The 23581-nt window shown below is 41.5% G+C and overlaps 1 protein-coding gene across 2 annotated transcripts in view; it reads left to right on the top strand.

Annotated features, from left to right (window-relative positions):
* The first annotated feature begins 1565 nt into the window (after positions 1–1565).
* LOC114645908 (solute carrier family 22 member 6-A-like) overlaps positions 1566–23581 on the top strand; it is a 41447-nt gene continuing 19431 nt past the window's right edge. For both annotated transcript variants that reach the window (XM_051935539.1, XM_028793827.2), the window contains exons 1-4: positions 1566–1998; positions 6170–6273; positions 8578–8732; positions 18678–18846. In XM_051935539.1, the coding sequence (XP_051791499.1) occupies positions 1606–1998; positions 6170–6273; positions 8578–8732; positions 18678–18846 (821 nt within the window). In that variant the 5' untranslated portion in view covers positions 1566–1605. The remainder of the gene's footprint in view (positions 1999–6169; positions 6274–8577; positions 8733–18677; positions 18847–23581) is intronic.

Raw genomic sequence — 23581 nt, 5'->3', positions numbered from 1 at the left:
GATGTTTAAGGGGCGTGTTGTGTGCACAACCTGTTTCAGAACCCATCCCCACAAAATCTCAAAGGGATTCAGATGCCCACAACCCTCTATTTCTTTTGTTTTCAGCCATTCCTTGGTGAATTTACTGGTATGTTTAGGGTCATTGTTATGTTGTAAAGATCACTTTTGGTTGAGCTTCAATCTTGTGACAGATGATCTCATATTAACTTTAAGCACTCTCTGGTATGATAAAATTCATAGTGGGTTCTCCATTGGACAGGACCTGAAGCAGCAATGCAGCTCTAGACTGTTCTGTTTCAACCACCATACTTCACAGTTGCTATCAGGTTCTTCTGGTCAAATTTTGTCATTGGTTTTGACCAAGCATGTCTTCTGATACTAAGGCCAAATAATTGTGCCTCCTCTGTCCAGAACGCATTGTTCCAGAAGTCCTTCTCACTGTCTAGGTATTTATAGGCAAACTGTCGTCTTGCCCTCATATTCTTTCTGCATGGCAAAGGCTTCCTTCTGGCACACTTCCTACGTAGATCTAACTTGTAATCTTTTTCAAATGGTAGACTCTTGCCACTTTGATATCAACAGTAGCAGGTACTACTTATGGGTCCCATGATGAAATTCTGGGGTTCTTAGAAACTTCTCTCAGCATCTTGCATTCCACTTTCAGGCTGAAATTCTGTACAAGTAGACAGTTGTTGGCAGTCTTCTCCAGTTGTGGATGGTCTTCTGTTTTTTGTGGAATGGTAAATTTATAATAATTTGGAGATCTTTTTAAATTCATTCTCAGACTCATTGGCATCTACAACCTTCTTTCTTAAGGTCTCACAGATCAAAACATGCTGATAACACACACTTCAACAACACAGAACAAACCAAGCTAAACGTCTGAGGTTTAAATAAGGCACGTTCCTCCAAGATCTTCTCTCATGACGTTCTAATCATTTGCACCCGATTCTAATGTTAGGAATTTGAGGTTGTGATAATTGAAGAGGTTTGCTTACTTTTTCCACATTTGAAATTTAAATTAAACAATGGACTGCAAAATCTAAATGTGGCATAATGTCAGTTATATCAACTTTATCTATAGATATTGTTTAAATGAAGATCATATCTTCACATGTTAATGTGTTTCAAAAAGAAAACAAAATTCACAGGGTGAACTAAATTTTTCACATGACTGAATATATTTCATAATATTACCAAAATAATATTTCATCTTTTGATATTGTATAAAAAATGTCATAAAACATGATTAGAGCCCTGCAAGTTGGTGAACTTCTCCTCATGATATTATTCTGGGATGTGGTTAAGCATCTTTTAGCATCTAGAACAGCATTTTAATAACAGCAATGATGTGAATATTCTAAAGTATAGCTGTAATACAGTAAATGCAGAAGAAAAGTAAAATAATATTTAGAAAAAAAAAACTTCAGAAGGTGCCATCTCCATACCAGTCATCCCCCCCCCCCCCCCCACCCCAACCACCTCTGCAAACAGGACACTGGGTTAACAATTTTGAATAATGTCTTTGAACTTTGAACAGCTGTAAGGAGCAATGCTGTTTAAAACATCCAATGTCAATATGTCATAATTCTCTTCTCTGCAAGCATGAGCTTTTCAGACCTACTGGATGACATTGGAGGTCAGGGTCGTTTCCAGTTCATCAATACCATTTTGTTGATTATACCTGGAATTATAATGGCCAGTCATCCTCTTCTTCAGAATTTTTCTGCAGCTGTTCCAGATCATCACTGTCAGACAGCCGACAACACTTTACCAGGCAGCAGTTGGAACTTCACCAGTTCTGATGTTCTTCTCAAGGCTTACATTCCTGTGGATGAGGGAACGAAACTCTCCAAGTGTTTGCAATTCTCAAAGCCACAGTGGCACCTGACTTTTGAAAATGGAAGCTTTTTCAACATCTCAGAAACTCAAAAAATACCGTGTCAGCATGGCTGGTCCTACGACAGAACTGAGTTCTCTGAGACAATTGTGACAGAGGTAGGAGAAACTTTATTAAACAATTCTAAGGTAGTTCATTCTTCAACTTGATTTTAAAGGGAGTGGATGAGACTGTAGAAATGTTTGTAACTGTCAGGGCTGCTCAATGTAATTTCCACATCCATTCATTAATTTTCCTTCAGAGGGTCAATAGAGGTTACCTGATGTCCTGACAGCATTTGGCACTGGGCTAAGACCAATACTGTTTGAGACACCAGACCATCACAGTCCATGCTCTCCCATATATATATATATAGAGAGAGAAAGAGTAGATATATGTGTATAACAGCTGTGAATAAGGCGCTATATACACGCAGATTCACACTGAGGCACGTGTAAAAGTTCAAAGACTTTTTATTTTTCTTCACCTGTGGGGCACGTCTTCCCCGTGAACCCCACAGGCACAACACAGTCCCAAAAGCACTCCAGTACAGCACAAACAAACCAAAAACACTTCTTCAGGCACCACCAGTCCTCCCAGGCAACCTCATCGTCTTTCCACCTGACTCTGGCTGTTGAGTGGTGGATGCTGACCATTTTTATAGCCCAGGTGCTTGACCACCTGTGTCTAATTGCACTTCCGGGCGGGGCTGTAGAGGTGTCCATAAAGACTCAGGGATCCATGCAGCACCACCTGGCGGCCATCCCAGATCCCCACAGTGTTGTGACATCAAGACTCCTTGCATCATAAGAAGGTCTGATGAGATCACCGCCAAGAGTGACTGAAAAGGAGCTCATTTTCTTAAGTTGTGCTTTAGTCCCGATTTGCAGGAGTTCAGTTTTGTTGCAATTTAATTTTAAAGAGTTCTGCTCCATCCAGGTTTTAATTTCACTGAGACAAGTTGTGAGCTGAGAAAGCTCTGATGAAGTTGCACTTTCAACATTGAAGTAGAGTTGAGTATCATCTGCATAAAAATGATAACCCAGTCCAAAGCTACCAATAATATGGCCAAGATGAAGCATATAAATACAGAAAAGCAGAGGACCGAGGACAGAGCCCTGTGGAACTCCTTGTGTGACTGGCGCTGTGCTGGATCTGCTGTTGCCAAGACTAACAAACTCTTGCCTATCAGTCAGATAGGACTTGAACCACTGGAGGGCAGTGCCAGAGATACCCAGCATGTTCTCTATTCTGGACAGTAGGATGTCATGTCTGACAGTGTCAAATGCTGCACTGAGGTCTAACAGAATTAATATGCTGGTTTGTCCAGAGTCTGCTGCCATAAGCAAATCATTGGTTACCCGTAGCAGAGCAGTTTCACAGCTGTGTCGCGCCCTGAAACCAGACTGAAAATAATTTCCATCAAATTATTAGAGGTTAGGTAATTGGTGAGCTAGGAGGCTAGACAAGTCCTTTCTCTTTTTTTGTTGCTACTCCTATCTAGAACTCATTTAACACAAACCTCAGCTGCTTTCTGCTAAAACTCAGTCTTTTTTATTGTACTCTTGGATAATCGATCAGCATAAAACACCCAGCGTCACATTTTCAAAGGGGAATGGTCCATTTCCCTTGTGTTTAGTTGGACAGTGGAATAGAACTTCCTGCTTTGGAGCTCCACTCTGGAGCGATATCTGCTGATATTATGAGGGTCCATAGTTCACTTGGTGTCACATATAAATAAATGGCTGGAAGAACTTGACTCAATACGGCTATCATAATCAGGTCTGTGCTCGTATTTAAGAGTCTCAGAGTAGGAAAACAGTCCAAACTGGCTCAAAAATATCAGAGATGCAAATTTTGTTCTACTCTTATGAGTAGCAGCTAAAACACGTTACTAATTTTCCTAATTTAGGAAAGTTCTCCGGGGCGGCCCAGTGGCACAGTGGTAGTGCTGCTGCTGCCTCTCAGTAAGGAGACCTGGGTTTGCTTCCCAGGTCCTCCCTGCGTGGAGTTTGCATGTTCTCCCTGTGTCTGCGTGGGTTTCCTCCGGGTGCTCCGGTTTCCTCCCACAGTCCAAAGACATGCAGGTTAGGTGCATTGGCAATCCTAAATTGTCCCTAGTGTGTTGTGGGTGTGTGTGTGTGTGTGCTGTGCGGTGGGCTGGCGCCCTGCCCGGGATTTGTTCCTGCGTTGCGCCCTGTGTTGGCTGGGACTGGCTCCAGCAGACCCTGGTGACCCTGTAGTTTGGATATAGCAGGTTGGAAAATAGATGGATGGATGGATAATGACTGAGTAGGAAAGTTCTCCTAAATTGATCAGGATTTAGGAGAGCTTATGAGCTGCCCTAATTTGCTATTAGCTGTCGGAAGATGACATTCAGTCAGAGATTGGCACACACATCCCAGGAAAGGTAGAATGTTTTGGAAATGCTGGACAACAATGAACTTATAAAAAGATATTGATCTGATAGAGATGGAATAATATTCGTAACAAATCTTGTACATTATGTGATCAATCCATCTACATGGGGAAGCCATTCACTGTCAGCTGAAATGAAAGTGTTGGTAACATTACATCTAAAATGCAGCTTTGCAATAGCGATGATTTGAGTAAGTCACAACCAATCATTTCTTGAATTTTGAAAGTTTGAATGCCCTTACATCACGTGAGGTAACATGCAGATTCATACATTCCCCCACCACTCCACATGAGGTAATGTTAAAGCAAACTGCATTCATGCAAATCGGCACACATGTAAAGCTCATTGCCCCAAGTGGGGATAAGCACGCGTACGTGAATCAAAGCTGATATCACAGTATCGACACACAAGTGGGCATAGATGCAAACTGTGCTGTACTGTAGACGGGTAATTGACAATGAAATGCATCCCATGACCCCCTGGAACATTCGCGTTACACTTGCCATGCCTGGGAAGGTTCATAAAGGCAGAAGACGCCCAGTGCATTGGATAAATAGAGCCTCACAGAAGATGGGGGGTCACAGTGCCGTAGTTAGTTTCAGTATAACTGTTACTTACGACTTGTTTCTTTTGGCCATAACTTAGTAAAAGCGATTCTTCTGAAAGTACACATGTAGATCATTCATTGTTAAATAAATGTGCCTTGTTGTCTGCCTTTACTCCCATTTGGTGTGTGTGTGCCTTGTCGGTGCACATTACAGTATTATTCTTGTAATTATTGTAATGATAATAATAATAATTCATTATGTAAAGCGGCAACAATTACATGCAGCTTAGTGCAATATCTCACCTTATTATGTTTTCTTTGATGATGATAATGATGGTTATTATTGTTTTATTATTATTATTATTATTATTATTTTTGAAGTAAAGGCTTAGTGTTAGATCAGAAAACTACAAAGCATCATCACAATTTCTAAAGAAACTACAAAACGTCATCATGAGTACCATTTTGCAGATCAGGTGTCATAAAATCGTGACATAATTCATTCTCAAATGTGAACTCTTACTCCTAGCTGGAGATAAGTGTAGGACACTTCATAACTACTTATCATGTCCTACGTTTCGGGTAGGACAAGTTCTTATTCTAGTCAGATTTTCAGTGAAATTCCTAGAATTAATTCTGAGATGCTTGATAAATACGACCCTGGTCTTCTCATGAGGGACAACCCCACATAAGTAGAAGAAGTGAAGTTTGCTCATGTGAGTGATTGAAATTCACAGACTTGTAAGAAGAGCTCTGCCTGTTCTGTGTGTATTCAGAGCAGGCTTACTTGTAAATTCTTAAGTGTTCTGTCTTTTACCTACTCACCAAAAAGGTGGTGGTTTGTGAGGGCTTTTATGCCAAAAAATGAGCAGCAGACCTTTTAGGAAACAACAAACAACAGCTTTTTATTTCGAACCCGCCATCAGCACCCAGCATGCCTTGTTCACAAACAAAGTTCCCATCCCACTTTTTCAGACCAATCACAAATAGAATATTTGCATTCTGGGGTTCTGTGCTCAGACACCGCATTAAGTTGTAGTAAATCGGCACACTGACACAGTGAGGCTATTTAAGGGACAGCCCAGAAGTTCTTGTTTTCCTGACAGAGTTGTGTCCTTTGGGGGCTGGCTGGGTTTTTAAGGATTTCTCCAGCTTGGTATACAGTGGGGTTCTTTTGGATCCTCTTGCAAAACCTTCAGCAACACCCAGGCCATTCAAGTCATCCAACTCTTTCCTAACAGTGTTCATCTCTTGGAGTTCCTATCCTTTGTTATCATGTAACCAATCTTTTTCTTTTCTTTTCTTTTCTTTTCTTTCTAAACAGTGGAACCTGGTTTGTGACCTGCGCCATTTGAGACAGATGAGCCAGAGTATCTACATGGGGGGTGTTTTGTTTGGAGCGCTCATCTTTGGCAGCCTCTCAGATAAGTAAGTGAGAGCAAGAGAAACTAATGCAATGCATAGCAGGTAGCTAATTTTATTATATTTTTTGAGGTTTAAAACACAGCTTTGAAGGAAAATATGCAGGGAAGCAGTCAAAAAAACTGATGGATGTATCATAAGGTCCAACATCTAATGTGTTTACATTTTAAGCCATACAATCTATTCAATTTAGTGACTCAGGATGTGTTTTTAAACGAAAATTGTACTTCCAAATTTAGGCGGTATGTCAAATGAGCTATGTTGTACAGTAATCCCTCACTTATCGCGGGAGATAGGTTCCAAGGCCGACCGCGATAACTGAATTTCCGCAAAGTAGGGACACCATATTTATTTAATTATTTAACATGTATTTGGACGTTTTTAAACCCTCCCTGTATTGTTTACAACCCACCCTTTACTCTATTAATAACAGGGACAACTGCTAAGCAATATGAAATCGGTAGATAAGTTTACACTTACTGTATAGCGAAGTACACGTAGCTATATATGACGTGATGATGGTGATGAATATGCTGCGCAGTAAAAATGATGATGATGAAGGTGATAATTCCCTGAATGCAGTAGCAAGAGCACGTTAATGCTGAATGAGTGAGATGAGACTTCCTGGTTAATGCAGCACTTCGTCACTGAGCCAATCAGCAGCACACAGGAACTTAACTGCGTGTTCTGATTGGGTAGCTTCTCAGCCATCCGCCAATAGCATCTCTTGTATGAAATCTACTGGGCAAACCAACTGAGGAAGCAAATACCAGAAGTAAAAAGACCCATTGTCCGGAGAAACTCGCGAAGCAGCGAAAAATCTGCGTTATATATTTAGATATGCTTACATATAAAATCCGCGAAGTCGTGAATCCGCGAAAAGTGAACCGCGAAGTAGCGAGGGATTACTGTACATTCCTTAGTCTCTTAAAGATAAAAATATCATTCTGTAGACATATTCGGAACCTGAAGACCTTCCCCAGTAATGTAATGGAGAAAAAGTCCTCTAGATAATCACACATACTGTATATATCCGGAAACTGATGCTAGCTAGCCCAGAAGTGTTTAAAGAAACAGTAGGAAACACTTTAGTTTAGGTACTGCAAAAATGCATCTACTACTTATTTTCTCTTATGAAAGAAGACCTTAACAAAGGCATCATTTGGTCTTCATAACACTTCTAAAACATCACTAGATTTGTTATTCATCTGAGTGCAGTGTGGTATACTGACATGATGGTAATATTAACATGAAGGGTTCATAGGCCTTATACTAAATGTGTAATATCAAGAGAAATGTGTCTCCGTTAAGCCACCTCAGACCACTCCGAAGCGACGTCTGCCTTTAGAGAAGCAGGAAACAGTATTTCCTAGTTAAAAACTGCATTAGAAGAATGAGGGAATGCCGCTTAGGTGGGGATGGGCCCTCATTCAAACTAAGTAAGAGTGAGTAGCCATTATAGAACATACGGTTTTATTTTCTGCCATCTCAGTAAAGGTAAATGCAGGGGTAAAGGTAATGGCAGTGAGCCCACCAAAGACATTTTAAGGCAGTCAACTGCTGTGCATATCAGATGATTTTCACAGTGACAGACTATCGTTGACTGCACCACGTGTCAATTAGCCTGAATCACGTAGGATTTGAAGTACCAATAAGGTACAGAGAAATAGAAAGAAACTTTAGCTTCTAAGTCATTCGATCAAATGAAATTAATTAAAAATTACAGCAGATTTTTCTCTTTATGTTTTTTGTATATACACCGTGCAAATCAACCCTGATATTAAATGTCTCATATGCACATTAGAACAGAAGAGGCTTTTCCGTCTGACAAAGCTTACTAATTATACCGCTCTTAATTTCTCCAAAAGAGCATCAAATCGAGTCTTGAGTCCCCTAGGGTCCTACTCCTTACCACACAACTTACTACCTTTTTCCATGTTTCTGCAGTTCCCTGCATGAAGACAGACTTCCTAAAATTTGTTACCCTCATTCCACCTGCTATCTGGTGGTGCCATTTTATCTTTGTGTTTTCATGAAAGACACCTTTATTGTCATTTCAGTCACCTGCTCCACATCTTCTGAATATCTTAAAAACATTCCTGTTAGTTGAACACCCGAGTGAAGATTTCATTGTGCTCTGTGCATGTGACAAGATCACAACTGCTAGTACTAACCTTTGCATCACCATGTTACCCCATCAGTACCTTGTATTAGAGCCATTCACCTACTGTACAGCTCTCCATTATTGTTACTGCACAATTAACAATCTGTGGTGAGAAAAATAACTTAGGTTTCCTTTCATTTTGTTAGGTTTGGCAGGAGGACAATTCTAACTTGGTCATACTTGCAAGTAGGAGTGGTTGGCACCTGCACATCCTTCTCTCCTTCCTTTGAAATCTTCTGCATTTTACGTTTCCTGACTGGCATGGCTGTTTCTGGAGCAGTGCTTAATGCAGTGTGTCTGAGTGAGTAGTCGTTACAGACATCCAATTTACGTTTTTTATCATTTCAGTAAAAGTAACGGCAGTGAGCCCACCAAAGACAATTTAAGCTAGTCTACTGCTGTGAATAGCAAATGATTTTCAGTGACAGATTGACCTACCTAAATTGAAGCACTAATAAGTTACTGAGAAATGGAAAGAAACTTTAGCTTCCAAGTCATTGATCAAATCAAGTTGGGGAGCATGCACTGGTACAGTGCGTTGCTGCTCCCACTACACAACGAAACAACTTGGGATCCTGATTGGCAACCCCCCCAGTGCAGACACGTGGTCCAGTCCCACCCTCCAGAAATGACCATCTATCTGCAGCAGCCAGGTGTTACATGGGCATCCCCTTGGCCTGGTCCATCCACTTGGGTCCTCAACAATGAAATCACCCTCGGGGAATCGTGCCACATGGCCGTAGTGCTGTAACTACCTTTTCCTCACGATGCAAGTAATGTGCCTCATTCAGGACTCTATGAGCAACCACATGTTCAACACAAAGTCAAACCAATGGTACCCAAGGATTTTCCGGAGAGGCACAGTACTAAAGAAGTCCAGTCTTCGTTTCAGGTCACTGGATAGCGTCCATGTCTCGCAAACCATATAGCAAGACAGGAAGCACCAGGACTCTAAAGACTTGGACCTTCATCCTTTTGCATAGATATCGGGAACGCCACACACCCTTTTCCAGTGATCTCATGACCCCCCATGCTCTCCCAATCCATCTACTGACTTCATAGGAAGAGTCACCAGAGACATGAATGTCACTGCCCAGGTAAGTAAACCTCTCAACAAGGTCAACACTCTCTCCGCAAACAGACACACTGCTGATGGCTGTGCCCAAGAGGTCATTAAAGGCCTGGATCTTGGTTTTTATCCAGGACACTTGCAAGCCCAGACACTCAGACTCCACACTCAGTCTCTCGAGCACCCCGATCAGAGCCTCCATTGACTCCGCGAAGATCACAGCATCATCAGCAAAGTCAAGATCCGTGAACCTTTGTTCACCAACAGATGCCCCACAGCCACTGGACCCCATGACATTGCCCAACACCCAGTCCATACAAGCATTGAACAGAGTAGGAGCAAGAACACACCCCTGACGAACCCCAGAATCAACTGGGAAAAACACAGAGGTCCTGCCTCCACTCTGCACAGCACTCACAGTACCAGTGTCCCGCGAATCCTCAGGCTGTCCCACAGGGAAGCTCGATCAACTGAGTCAAACGTTTTGCGAAAATCGACAAAGGCTGCAAAGAAACTCTGCCGATATTCGTGTTTGCACTCCATGAGAACCCTCAGTACCATGGTAGTCTTCTTAGGCGTAAAACCAGAATGTCCTATTCACTGGTCGGTGAGCAAGTGATCACGGATCCTATTGAGGATGACCCTAGCAAGGACCTTACCTGGCACCGAGAGCAGTGTTATCCTCCTGTAGTTGCTGCATTCCAGGTAATCACCCTTCCCTTTCCAGATAGGGACGACAAGTCCCGTTTTCCAGTCCGTTGGAATGATGCCAGTCTCCCAAATGGAACCAAAGATTGCTTGCAATGCCAGGAGGACACCCTTATCACCAGCCTGGAGAAATTCACCCAAGATACCACAGATCCCTGAAGCCTTCCCCCCCTCAGCTGGTTCACCACCTGTGCAATCTCAGTGAGATTGGGTAGTTCACAGCTAAATGGAGGATCAGCCTCAAGAACTGTGGACCCAGAAATATCCAACGTCCTAGCCGGAGGATCAGCTTTGAACAACTGCTCAAAGTAGCCAGCCCAGTGGGTCACAACTGCAGTTTCTTCCGTAAGGACCGTTCCATCAGCTGCCCTGACTGTGACTCTCCGAGGAACAGATTCAGATGTGTGTAATGCTTCAATTCATCTGTAAGCAGGACGTTGGTCGCTAGACCACAGATGGTGTGTCACTTGTTCACAGATTCCTCTAACAAACGCCTCCTTATCTGCCCTCAGAGCCCACGCAGCCATCCCTCTCAGTTCCTGGTACAGACCAGAGTTGCCATTGAGCCGTGCGCTGCGACTCTTTTCAATGATATCCAGGGTGCCCTGCGAGATGAAACACCTCCTTCTGGGAACACCGGTTACACCAACACAACCCTCAGCAACCTTCACAACGATCACATTACGATCGTCAGTCGTACCCAAATCTGAAAGTTCCTCACACAAACTGCATGCAAACTCATTAGAAACAGCCTGGTCTTGGAGTCTGGCCAAGTCCAGGCTAATTTTCCTAGCAGATGGTAACCTACTGGACCTAAGCTGGATCCTAAAAGTAGCAACAACAAGTCTGTGGTCAGAATTCACAAACTGGGTACTTCTGTAGACCCTGCAGTTTTGCAAGAGGCTCCAGCGTCTGCCCATGAGGATCTCCTTCACCACACCACCAGTATTGGAGTACCAAGTCCAACGATGTGTTTCAGGGCGCTGGAACCAGGATCCAGCGATTCGCAGCCCCTGACCTTTTGCAAAGTCAAGGAACATGGAGCCACTTTCACCACGGTCACCAAGACAATCCTCATAGCCAGTCCTGTCAATGCCAGTGGCTGCATTGAAGTCACCCATGACCAGAGGAGTATCACCTCGTGGGCACCCATCAACCACTGAGCGAAGCTGCAAATAAAATGTCTCCCACAACGAGACATCACTCACCACGGTCGGAACATACACTGAGACAACAGACAAGACACCCAGTGAGTGCCGTAATCTGAGTCTCATAATATGCTCGTTGAAAGGAGTGACATTGTACACCATCGGAAGAAGCCAATCCACTACAGCAACAGCTACTCCCCGAGGATGATAGCCATCAGAACGACCAGACCAATAAAAGGTGTATCCACCTACAGAGATCTGGCCAGTCCCTGGTCTGCGCACCTCAGAGAGTGCTGCCACTGAAATGCGGAGTTTATGCAGCTTGTCTGACAGAAGAGGAAGATGATCGTCTTGCTGGAGAGACAAGACGTTCCATGCGCCCACTCGTGTGGGCCACCTCAAATTGGGACCCTGGTGCTGCAATGATTGATTAAAGACTTTTGATTTCATTGATCAAATGAATTTAATTAAAAATTAGAGCAGGTTTTTTTAATATACACTGTGCAAATTGACCCTGATATTGAATATCTCATCTGTACATTAGAACAGAATAGGCTGTTCCGTCTGATAAAGTTCAACAGTTCTACCCACTTAATTCCTCCAAACAGCATTATGTCAAATTTTGAGTCTTCTAGAGTCCTGCTGTCTACCACACTACTTGCTAGCTTCTTCCATGTGCCTGCGTTTCCCTGTGTGAAGACAACCTTACTAATGTTTGTGTGAGATCTGCCATTAACAAGTTAACAACCCTGTCTCTGTACTCTCAATAAAGCATTTCGCATCTATGTGATACTTCCATGAGTACATTGAATGCTGTCTAATGAGCTTTTCTGAGACCAGGTTTAAGAATTCTGACTCGGACACACACATTGACATAGATCGATTTGCACATCAACAGCAAGACTGGAGATTAGCTTCTGGTAAGCAGATGGGTGTCGGGGTCTGCCTATACATTAATAAAAGGTGATGTAATAACATCACTGTGAGAAACCACATCTTTATCTGTACCATCTGCCATGAGAGTTTAATCATATCTTTGTTATAGTAGTTCTGCATTGCTCATGTAAATTATATAGCTCAAACAATTTTTGAAACTATTCAAGAACTGGGTCATTCAAACCAGTGATGGTTGATTTCTAACAAGGTTAAGTTGAATCAGTTTTGTCACTGTATCATGAATACTAGACGGGACAAAATACTGGGCAAGTGTTATGGAAACATCTCTGGTTCCTATCATAGAGCAGCTCAGAGTACATCTGACCGTATCGTTGTTCACTTACCGCCAAAATACAAACAGAAACTGAAACAGGAGAAACATTCATAAGGAAAACACAGAACTGGTGCAAGGACGGAGTAGAAGAAATGTCCTCACAAGCAATAATGGGGCCATCTATAATGTCGGCGAATATATGAAATTCCTTCGATCTATAGTCATTAAGAATTATGTGGCTCAATAGTAAGCTATGAGAATTAAAGCAGGAGAAAATTGGGTTTTACAGCAAAGAATTAACAAGTCAATTAAACCAAGTAAAATATGCATTGGGGGAAATCAAGAGGTGGTTTAATGATAACAATCCAGAGCAGGTTTAGAAAGACCTGAAAACAATTATAGGAGTGAGTTGTAAAAATTGTGATCTTTCCAGTAGATAAGGATCGCAATCACTTAATAAATAAGCTAAATGACTTATTTTTACAAGATATGAAACTAATGGTTTCAGTATCTGTAATGCACAAGTAGGGAAAGTTTCCAGTAATATTGCTGGGATTTTGTAGATGGCATAACTGAAGCAGAGGAATCAGGTCAGTAGGCCAAATGGCAAAACTAACAGGCCAGTGGGGCCAAATGCCATATCAGGTCAAGCAGATCTCTCCAGTTTTTCATTTGCTTTTTCAATTGGCTCCTAAGCTTTGGTTTTGTGCCTGGGCTGTAGAAACAGTTAATCGTTACTGCCAGTTCCTAAGGTCTCCGAGCCAAGCAGTTTGAATGACTATAGGCCAGAGGAGTTTGCTTTGCTTTGAACATTTTGTATAAAACATTTTAATGACAGGTGTGGCCAAACTGGGCATTCAATCTGCTTATTGTGCAAACAAAAGAACAGAACACACTATTCTGCAAACAAAAGAACAGAACACACTATTCTGCAAACAAAAGAACAGAACACACTATTCTGCAAACAAAAGAACAGAACACACTATTCTGCAAACTAAAGAACAGAACACACTCTGCTTGTTATCTTTTTTTGTTCTTTGTTTCACCTTATACAATTTCTTGTATTAGGAATTTGTTAGTTTTTGCATACCCCTTTGGGTCAGAGCACAGGGTCAGCCATTGTACAGCGCCCCTGGAGCAATTGAAGGTTAAAGGCCTTGCTCAAGGGCCCAGCAGAGTAGGATCTCTTTTTGGCAGTGACGGGGATTCGAACTGGCAACCTTCTGGATACGAGCACAGATCCTCAGAGCCACCACTCCGCCCAAATTTGATCTTCCATCAAATGTACTGTTTGTCAAGTATACCGATGACACTACTATAGTGACTGGACACATATCTAAAGGTAGTGAAAGCCATTACTTCAACCAGGTGGACTGTTCAGTAACTTGGCACAATAAAAACCTTTAGTCTGAATGTCAAAAAAACCAAAGAAATTATATTTATCCCTTCGTATTCACCCATCATTGTTCTGGGGAGGAAGCAGAAATAATGAATGAATATAAATGCTTGAAACTCCACTAGATGATAATCTAAATTGAAACATGTTTTAATAGAGTCTTCAGTGACCCTATTCACCCATTTTTTACTCTTCTTAATGGAGACGTTAACAAAATGTCTTAAATCCTGTACTTTTACTGCACTGTTAGATGCTGTAGTTCAGCACTCCCTCCTTACACTTTTAATTAATAATGTATTATAGGTGTCTTGTCTCAGCCAGGTTCAAATTCAAGGTTTATGTTGATTATGTGCATCATTCTTTGTTTTTGGTTATGTCTATGTATATAAGCTGTCTGTGTTATGTTCCATGTGTTTTGTGTGTGAGTCCCCAAGAGTCAGGGTCACCTGCCAATCACTGCCAGGAAGTCCCCTCCATCTTATAAATCTGGAGGGTCTTCCACAGTTGCTGGTGGTTCATTGTGAATCTGCTCTGGAGTTGGTGAGTTAATTGTGTTTTTTGCTGTGTTTGTGTCTTTGGAACTTTGACCTTCATGCTCTGTGTTTCTGGATTACTGTTGCGGCAGATGGCTGGCACCCTTACCTGACTGGGAGGCCTTTGTAGTGGGAAGACTTGGTGAGAAAACGTGTGGAGGGCATTATTGCCCCTAGACCGCCAGATTGCATGCCCCTACCCCAGTTGCAGCAGCTCCATGGATTCCCACGGGGCCCCTGCTGTGTAGTGCTGCGGGGGACTGGGTAGTCCTACTCTGTCGGGTTCTCACCTCATCAGCAAGTACTTCCAAGCTATAGAAATGCTAAACATAAAAGGAGTTGCCTGCCACTGCTCATGGAGCGAGAGTCAGAAGGAAGGAAACAAAGCTTGCTGGAAGGAATGGAGACAGAGAGAGAGAGAGAGAGAGCGCGAGAGAGCGAAAGAAGACGACAACGGCATTGTTGTGTGCTGCTTTCCTGTACTGGGTTGGTGCTGTGGGAAACACTTGAGAGAAATTTTCACACAAATAAAAGCCTTGTTTGGTGTTGGACTTGTGTCTGTGTCTGTCGAAGTCAGTTGTTGGGGAGCTGGAGCGCACTGAATTGGGACTTTGCTTGCATTGTTTTGTCATAAGTGCCTTGCTCCTTGTGCTCCACACAGCTTCATTGTTATTGTAGAGCATTTTTAGAATAAATTTTATATTTAATAAAGATTTGGTGCATGCCCATATTACTAGCCTGGGTTTGACAGTGATATCCCCTCTAGTGAGTATTTTTGGAAGTGCTTTTCGAAAGTATCAGGATTTTTGTTGTTTGGGACTCCTAGTTCATGACAATAGATAGCATGCCAAAATTAAAAGAAAGCAGAACACAATGGGTATTACAAATCAATACTACCTTATAATGCTAGATGTGTAATTTCATGTGACGCAATAACTCGTAGTTATACTGGACACTCATCATCTGCACAGACCCAGGCAACCTGCCTGTCTCAATATGGCTGCTGAGAAAGAGTTGTCTTCTTCTCATGGAGGAATGGCAAGAGACATCTAAAAAGGTGGAATGGTTAATTCAATTGGACCAATGGGGCATTGTGGTACACAATGGCCAATCGTAAATAACCACATTTCACACCTCTGGACCTTGCTTCATATCAGATAGGCAGTTTATTGCCATAAATTACACTCCTTAAAGCTTTGGGAGAAAGAAAATTAAATTTTCACATTTTCAGAAAGTTGTTTCTTTTTTTAATTAACTTGTGGTTGTGCAAGGTGTAACCCAAGATACAAAATAAATGTTGAGGCACCAGCTGGGTTGCCCCATTTCATTAACAAAAGAGACTTTAACAAAAATAGCACATGGGGGTGCATTTCAAACAAAGTAAAGCATCGCAATACCTTCTTGAGGGTCTTGGGTCTGGAGAAGAGCTCTGTCTCTGGCAAGTGTTTGTCCACAATGAGCACCACCGTCGAATAGTCCTCTGTCCTCAAAGGGCGGAGTCAGTTGCACTCATTGGCTGTCTTCTCTGTACTGTAGGAACAGAAGGAGATGATACCATTAGTGACAGTGCCCCCTCTCGCCCTGTGGTGGAATTACTTACCAAGGATGAGTCAGGAAAATGATCCTCAGATACGCACGCATGACAAACTATTCATTTGTAAATGACAATTTACAAACGGTTATCATTACATCTTGCCTGAAGAAGGGGCCTGAGTTGCCTCGAAAGCTTGCATATTGTAATCTTTTTAGTTCGCCAATAAAAGGTGTCATTTTGCTTAACTTTTCTCTACATTCATAATGGCTAACACGGTACAACACCCTAGTACTACAAACGGTTATCAAAATATTAATCTACATAATAGAAAATGAATACAAAAATATCTATTGTAAATGCAATTAGTGTTCACTGCTCCTCTGTAAATGCAAACAATCTAAAGTGGACAAGGATCTCATGTTGTCCTTTTATCACAGTGGGATCCAGTCTGTCGTCACTTTCAGCTTCATTGCCTGCTTTGGTGGGCTGACAAATCAAAATTTTAAAAAAGCTCCAGCAGGTTACCAAACATGATGCCAAAAGTACTGTAAATCATGTAAATCATTTGGTAAGTGTGAGTTGGAGGGCAGTGATAAAGAAACTGGAAATCATGTCAGCTGGTGACAGACACCCATTACCTTCAGTGCATCACAGAGGACAGTTTAATTTAAAAACCCAAACAAACCACTATAGTCATTCCTTTCTTTCTATTTCTTTTTCATATGTATTGTATGACTACTGTTTAAGGTAAATACATACTGTCAAAATGTTAGAAGCAACTAAGCAATTGTTTTATGATTTAAATGTTTCGAAACTCTTGTGTAATTTTAACATGCTTGTCTCTATGTGTTTTTATTTTTGTCTGTTATTGAATGCAGGTCTGACTACAAAAAATTTAAAAAACAAGCATATTGATTTTCCCAGTGCGCACTGGGTGGCAAATGCAGGACTAGACTGCAGACACAAGCTAAAGTAGAAGGGATTCTCAGTAGGTAAGGCTTGGCCGGGCAGTCGAAGGCTGTCAGCATTATGTCTTCTCCTGTTGGAGGGATAAGAAAAGTGTCCATTATGAATCACAGGAATGTACTGTTAATAACAAGAGGTGAAGAATAAAAGATTAAAGAGAGAGCAGTACAGGAAGTTGGAAATGTGTGTCCACTGCCTCTGCTCGGTGGACTTGCCTAGGTAGACTCACAGTCTTCACATGAGGAGGGTTTCATGTGAGGGGCTGACTCTTCCACACTGGTACAGTAGAACTCTCTAAGTCTGGTACAGATGATTAGGAGTACTGAGGTTAATTAGCAAGACAATGTGAGAAGGTGCCTCTCAAGAAATGGAAATATACAGGAACTAAGAGACCTGGATCGGGTTAGTTAAACAAAAATAACTCCTAGCAAATAGTAAACCTATAACAAAACCAAACTGGAAGTACGTTTAACATAAGTAAGTGATCAACGAAACACCAAGATTGCCGTTTTCAAATCGTGACACCCAAATTCCAATAGTTACTTGCCATTCAATGTGTTGTTTAACCTATGCACCATTCAAAAAAAAAACTCTTGAAGAAAAAACTTGTCATTGATGTTGTCTGTTGGGAATCTCACTTTTGCACATTCTGTGTATCTTTATATTTTTATGATTATTTCAATGACATCATTTTGTCACCATTTTGTGTAAGCAATGCTGTTTTGAGTACACATTCAAGGGAATAGACTTTGGTGGAAAATCAGTTGACTTGGGCACAACCAGATAATGGCTGTGTAATCGGTTATTGTTGCTGTTATCTTCATTTAACCAGGTTCTTTTTGCTTGAGTGGCGCTAACTTCACAGCCCAACCCTTCTGCACTCTCAGGACACAAACTCAGAACCACACCTCACCCAAAAGGCAACCATCATAGCCAAACCTTGTCCTTCTGCAGTTTGGACTAACCAAACCAAATGAGTTATGATGGAGAAGCAAAGTATTTGTTTGAGTGAAAAAAGAAACAAAGAACTGTGCAAGAGGGACCCTGCTGGCCTGTGGAGAGGGAGAGTTAGTGCAGCTCGCCACCCGCTGGTCTGGCATGGTATTACTATTATTTAAGCCCTAGCTTCTTCCCGTGCGCACGTGTGTGACACCTGTTATTAATAAATCTGCCAAATACGTGTCAGGTCTGATTGAATTATGATGGTGCGTAGGTCAAACGTAACATAAGCAGCCATTATTTTAAAATCAGGAGGGGTTACCATAAAAACTACTAGTGACCACATACGTCTTTGATCAATTGGAATAATCTTCATATTATTTCTTAAATTATCAGCTTCTAAGCAAATACCATTAACAGTTAACAAAAGCAAACTGAATACATTTATTTAGTTGTATTGTCTGACAGGTATTTATGCTGTCTGATACATGTTGTACATTTAAATCTGTTACATTGATATGCTAACATATTTAACATTTTTCAGGTGTCATTGTTTTGTTTAATAATTTGTCTCTGTTGTGTTTTTATGCCATAAATTGTTTTGTTATTGCCTATTTTTGTGCTGCGGAAAAACAACAAATAGCAGTCATTGTCCTGCAGGTTATGGAAACCATAAACTGAATTAAATGGCCTTTATCAAACAATTCCTCATGTTAATATTGTTCAACCTTTCTTTCGAGCAGATGTGGAATGGGTTCCTATAAGATCACGCACCATTTTTGGCACACTTTACGCATTTAGCTTCTCCATTGGCCAGATGGTGCTAGCAGGAGTGGCATATACCATCAGAGACTGGCGAAAGCTCCAGCTGGCAGTGTCCTGTCCCATGCTGCTTTGCTTCATGTACAGCTGGTATGTCTTCTATTTATTCAGACGTTTTAATGTTAAACCTTTGATTAAACAAAGTTACAGTTGTAAATATGTTTTACTAGTGAAGCAGCTATAACATGAAGTCTTTTTCTGAAGCCCAAAATCAATTGACTTTAACATTTCATAATTGTGATAACTGTGCTCAGACTGAGTAATTCATTTTTGAGTTACTGCACGCATAGACTGAACTCTGGACACAGACAGACAGACATCACTTAATGGTATTTTGTTCAGAGATACCTAAAACATGCAAATCCGTTGAAAATCAAAATGAGAAATGTGACCCTACTGAAGTCACATAGGGAATATGGGGAAATTAGAAAGCAGCCTGCTTCATGCTGGTAAGTGGACCTCACTTTTTATAGGCAGCACAGTTAAGGTATAGCAGAGTTCCCTCACAGAGCATTTGAAGTTAGTTTTGTACTGACTGCATAGGGCAGGAGACAGGTCATGGCTTTATTAACAGGCAAAAGTTAATACTGGGAAGACAATAATACTCAAATAGACAAGCCCAGGATGTAAAGCCAATACTAAAAAGACAAAAACTTAGTGGTCAAGTTAAAAACAAAATAATCGCACCTAACCAGTGCCAAAGTGGCTGCATCAGGAGTGGGCAGGAGGAGGAGTATAGGGGCCTAATCAAGGACTTTGTTAAATGGTGCGACTCAAACCACCTACACCTGAACACCAGCAAAACCAAGGAGCTGGTGGTGGATTTTAGGAGACCCAGGCCCCTCATGGACCCCATGATCATCAGAGGTGACTGTGTGCAGATGGTGCAGACCTATAAATATCTGGGAGTGCAGCTGGATGATAAATTAGACTGGACTACCAATACTGATGCGCTGTGCAAGAAAGGACAGAGCCGGTTATACTACCTTAGAAGTCTGGCGTCCTTCAACATCTGCAATAAGATGCTGCAGATGTTCTATCAGACAGTTGTGGCGAGCGCCCTCTTCTATGCTGTGGTGTGCTGGGGAGGCAGCATTAAGAAGAAAGACGCCTCACGCCTGGACAAACTGGTGAGGAAGGCAGGCTCTATTGGCATGGAGCTGGACAGTTTGACATCTGTGGTGAAGTGACGGGCGCTCAGCAGGCTCCTATCAATTATGGAGAATCCACTGCATCCACTAAATAGTATCATCTCCAGACAGAAGAGCAGCTTCAGCAACAGACTGCTGTCACTGTCCTGCTCCACTGACAGACTGAGAAGATCGTTCCTCCCCCAAACTATGCAACTCTTCAATACCAACCGGGGTGGGGGTGGGTTAACGTTAACATTATATAAAGTTATTGTCTGTTTTTACCTGCATTATTATCAATCTTTAATATTGTTTTTTGTATCAGTAAGGTGCTGCTGGAGTATGTGAATTTCTATCTATCTATCTATCTATCTATCTATCTATCTATCTATCTATCTATCTATCTATCTATCTATCTATCTATCTATCTATCTATCTATCTATCTATCTATCTATCTATCTATCTATCTATCTATCTATCTATCTATCTATCTATCTATCTATCTATCTATCTATCTATCTATCTATCTATCCAAAACGTAAGATAAAAGTTGTAGTCAATTAACAAAAGGAATTGTTGCCAAAATCAGATTGCAAAACTAATGAGAATGCTAGTGTTTCGCCTGTTGTACCCACAGACCTGAGCAAATTGCAAAGTGCAAGACACTGACCTTTACACCCTCGACCTGGTGATGCCATGCGCTGCTCACTTCCAGTTGACTTGGCTTAGCAATTGCTCGTGCAACCAGACTAAACAGAATTCACATAATGGTGGTGACCATTTAAAAAAAGCACACCCACAAAACATATTTACGTTTAAACACAACTAAGAATGTGCCTGGATAAAAAGAAAATGAACCCATACTGTTGTTATGCCTCCCAAACCCTAAGTGGGACAATAACATCACATGTATTATTAAGAAAGCCCATCAGAGAATGTTGCTTTTGCTTCAGCTGAGGAAGTTCAATCTCCCTCAAGCAATATTGGTCCAATTCTACATGGCCATCATCAAGTCCACTCTGACATCATCTACAACTGTGTGGTTTGGTGCTGCCTCTGTTCAGGGTAAGGCCATTCAGCAACGTATCATCAAAGCCTGTGAAATGATCATAGGCTGTAACTTACTGCACATTGAAAGCCTATGTGAGTCCAGAGTAAGGAAGAGGGTTGCGGAGATCATTTCTGATCTGACTCACTCAGGGCATCACCTGCTCCAAAGACTTCCCTCCGGCAAATGTCTTTGTGCAGTGAAAACTAAAACAACCGTCTTCTTATTTCCATCCATCCATTATCCAACCCGCTATATCCTAACTACAGGGTCATGGGGGTCTGCTGGAGCCAATCCCAGCTAACACAGGGCGCAAGGCAGGAAACAAACCCTGGCCAGGGCGCCAGCCCACCGCAGCTCCTTATTTCCATGTTCAATTATTCTTACTAATCAGGTTTGAGCTTCTACTCAGTATCTACATATACCTGCACACTAGACTGTCTGGACATTTTAACCGTTTTTTGTATTGCCCTTGTATGCTGCATCATATTTTACCATTTTATATTTTAGTATTTTATATTTTATATGTTCTTATATTTATATTTTGTATTCTGTGTTCTCCTTACATGCTGCATCAATACTATCAAGACAAATTCCTAGTCCACATTAGTGTACCTGGCCAATAAAGTGAATTCTGATTTTAAGTGATACCTTGGTTCTTTTTTAAAAGGCAAGAAGTGACTGTAAATGATTCAAATACAACTCAGACCATGACAAGTTTAATTTTTGAATGAAACCTTCTCTGTGTGGAGCTATACTTTCTTTCCAGTTATTGAAGCACATAGTGTCTGGTTGATCTTCAGTATTAAATTGTTGCACAGTGAGTGTGGGTGGACTTGTCCTTGAGTGGCTGCAGTCATGCACTGTGGTGCTTTCCCAGATTATCTTGAGCCTTTTGTTGCCTCCCTTCAAATAAATTGCATTTAGTAAATGAAATAAAAATAAAATATGTGAATGCATACATGTATGGTATATACTTTTATGGTCATTAATGCCACGTGTACATTTCCACTATCCAGCGCTATGATTAGTGAGTATTAAGGGCTTACCTCAAAACTTATGCCTGTCTTAACTGAAAATTCTCAAAACATATTTGCCATTAACATGAAACTTACACAGTACTTTACATATTAGAATGTACTTCTCTTTTGGTTCTATAGCGATTATCATTGGATCCATTCTTCATGAACAATTAAAACTGAGAAAAGTCTCTATATTTTATGATTGTGTAATCGATTTATTGCCAGAAAAACCTAAAGGGAAGATTTATATACTGTCCAAAACTGAAAGAAAACTAAAGAGGGTTACATTAGGCTGGTTTTGCAAACTGTTATAGTCGTTTTATTAGAAAGTCATCTTACCTAGTACTATTGTAGGCTGGGTTTATACTTGATGCTCAGAACGCTTACATGCATGCATCATGGCTGCCACACGTTCCTAGCGCTCTTTTGACACGTCCTCTGAGCACGTTGCCCAAAATTAATGCGACTCATGTGCATGTTGTAGTACCAGCAAAAATGTGGGTGGCGTGTGTGTCCAAGTTATGGTAGTGGTGGCTCTGAGGCTAGGGATCTGCACTGGCAATCGGAAGGCTGCCGGTTTGAATCCCATAAAATGCCAAAAGGGACTCTGCTCTGTTGGGCCATTGAGCAAGGCCCTTAACCAACAATTGCTAAGCGCTTTGAGTAGTGAGAAAAGCGCTATATAAATGCAAAGAATTATTATTATTACTGCGGCACGGTGGCGCAGTGGTAGCGCTGCTGCCTCGCAGTTAGGAGATCTGAGTTGACTTCCCGGGTCCTCCCTGTGTGGAGTTTGCATGTTCTCCCCGTGTCTGCGTGGGTTTCCTCTGGGCGCTCCGTTTCCTCCCACAGTCCAAAGACATGCAGGTTAGGTGCATTGGTGATCCTAAATTGTGCTTGGTGTGTGGGTGTGGGTGTGTGTGTGCCCTGCGGTGGGCTGGCGCCCTGCCTGGGGTTTGTTTCCTGCCTTGCGCCCTGTGTTGGCTGGGATTGGCTCCAGCAGACCCCCGTGACCCTGTAGTTAGGATATAGCGGGTTGGATAATGGATGGATGGATTATTATTACGTGACATCAGCATCATTGTTTACTATCGACATCTCCAAAATGACAGACATGCCCATCAGAATAGATGATATCAAATCGTCAGCTCTTTGAAAGTGGATGTGGAAATGTGCAAGATGAAATGGAAGCAAATTTGAGACAGATATGTTCGTGTAAAGTGGAAAATATCAGAAAAAAGAAGTTGGAATTCGGCTATTGCAAGATAATGCAGACTGACGGTAAGCCGTATTGCAGCTCCAGCAGGATCAATCTGCGTTCTTCGATGTTTAATGAATGGTTCGATGTGGTGAATCAAATCATCAAACTTAAATGCTGACATGATTCATGGTCATTTTCTTCATCCATTTCTCTCATAGACAATACAAGCATCGCATATTCTCCTTCGTAATGATGTGATACTATTAAAGGTCTCACATACCATTTTATGTGTCACTGTTGGTCTTTTTTTGCATGTTTTCAACAGCATCAGAATGCAAAGAATTTTTAATTTTAACGTCTTTCTTCACTGAACTTACAACACACAGTGAAACTAGACATTGTTTTCTCACCATAATGATGTCT

This window comes from Erpetoichthys calabaricus, chromosome 1 (assembly GCF_900747795.2).
Source record: "Erpetoichthys calabaricus chromosome 1, fErpCal1.3, whole genome shotgun sequence".
Lineage (NCBI taxonomy): Eukaryota > Metazoa > Chordata > Cladistia > Polypteriformes > Polypteridae > Erpetoichthys > Erpetoichthys calabaricus.
The sequence above is the reverse complement of the archived record's forward strand: the minus strand, read 5'-3'. Positions and strand labels throughout refer to the sequence as shown.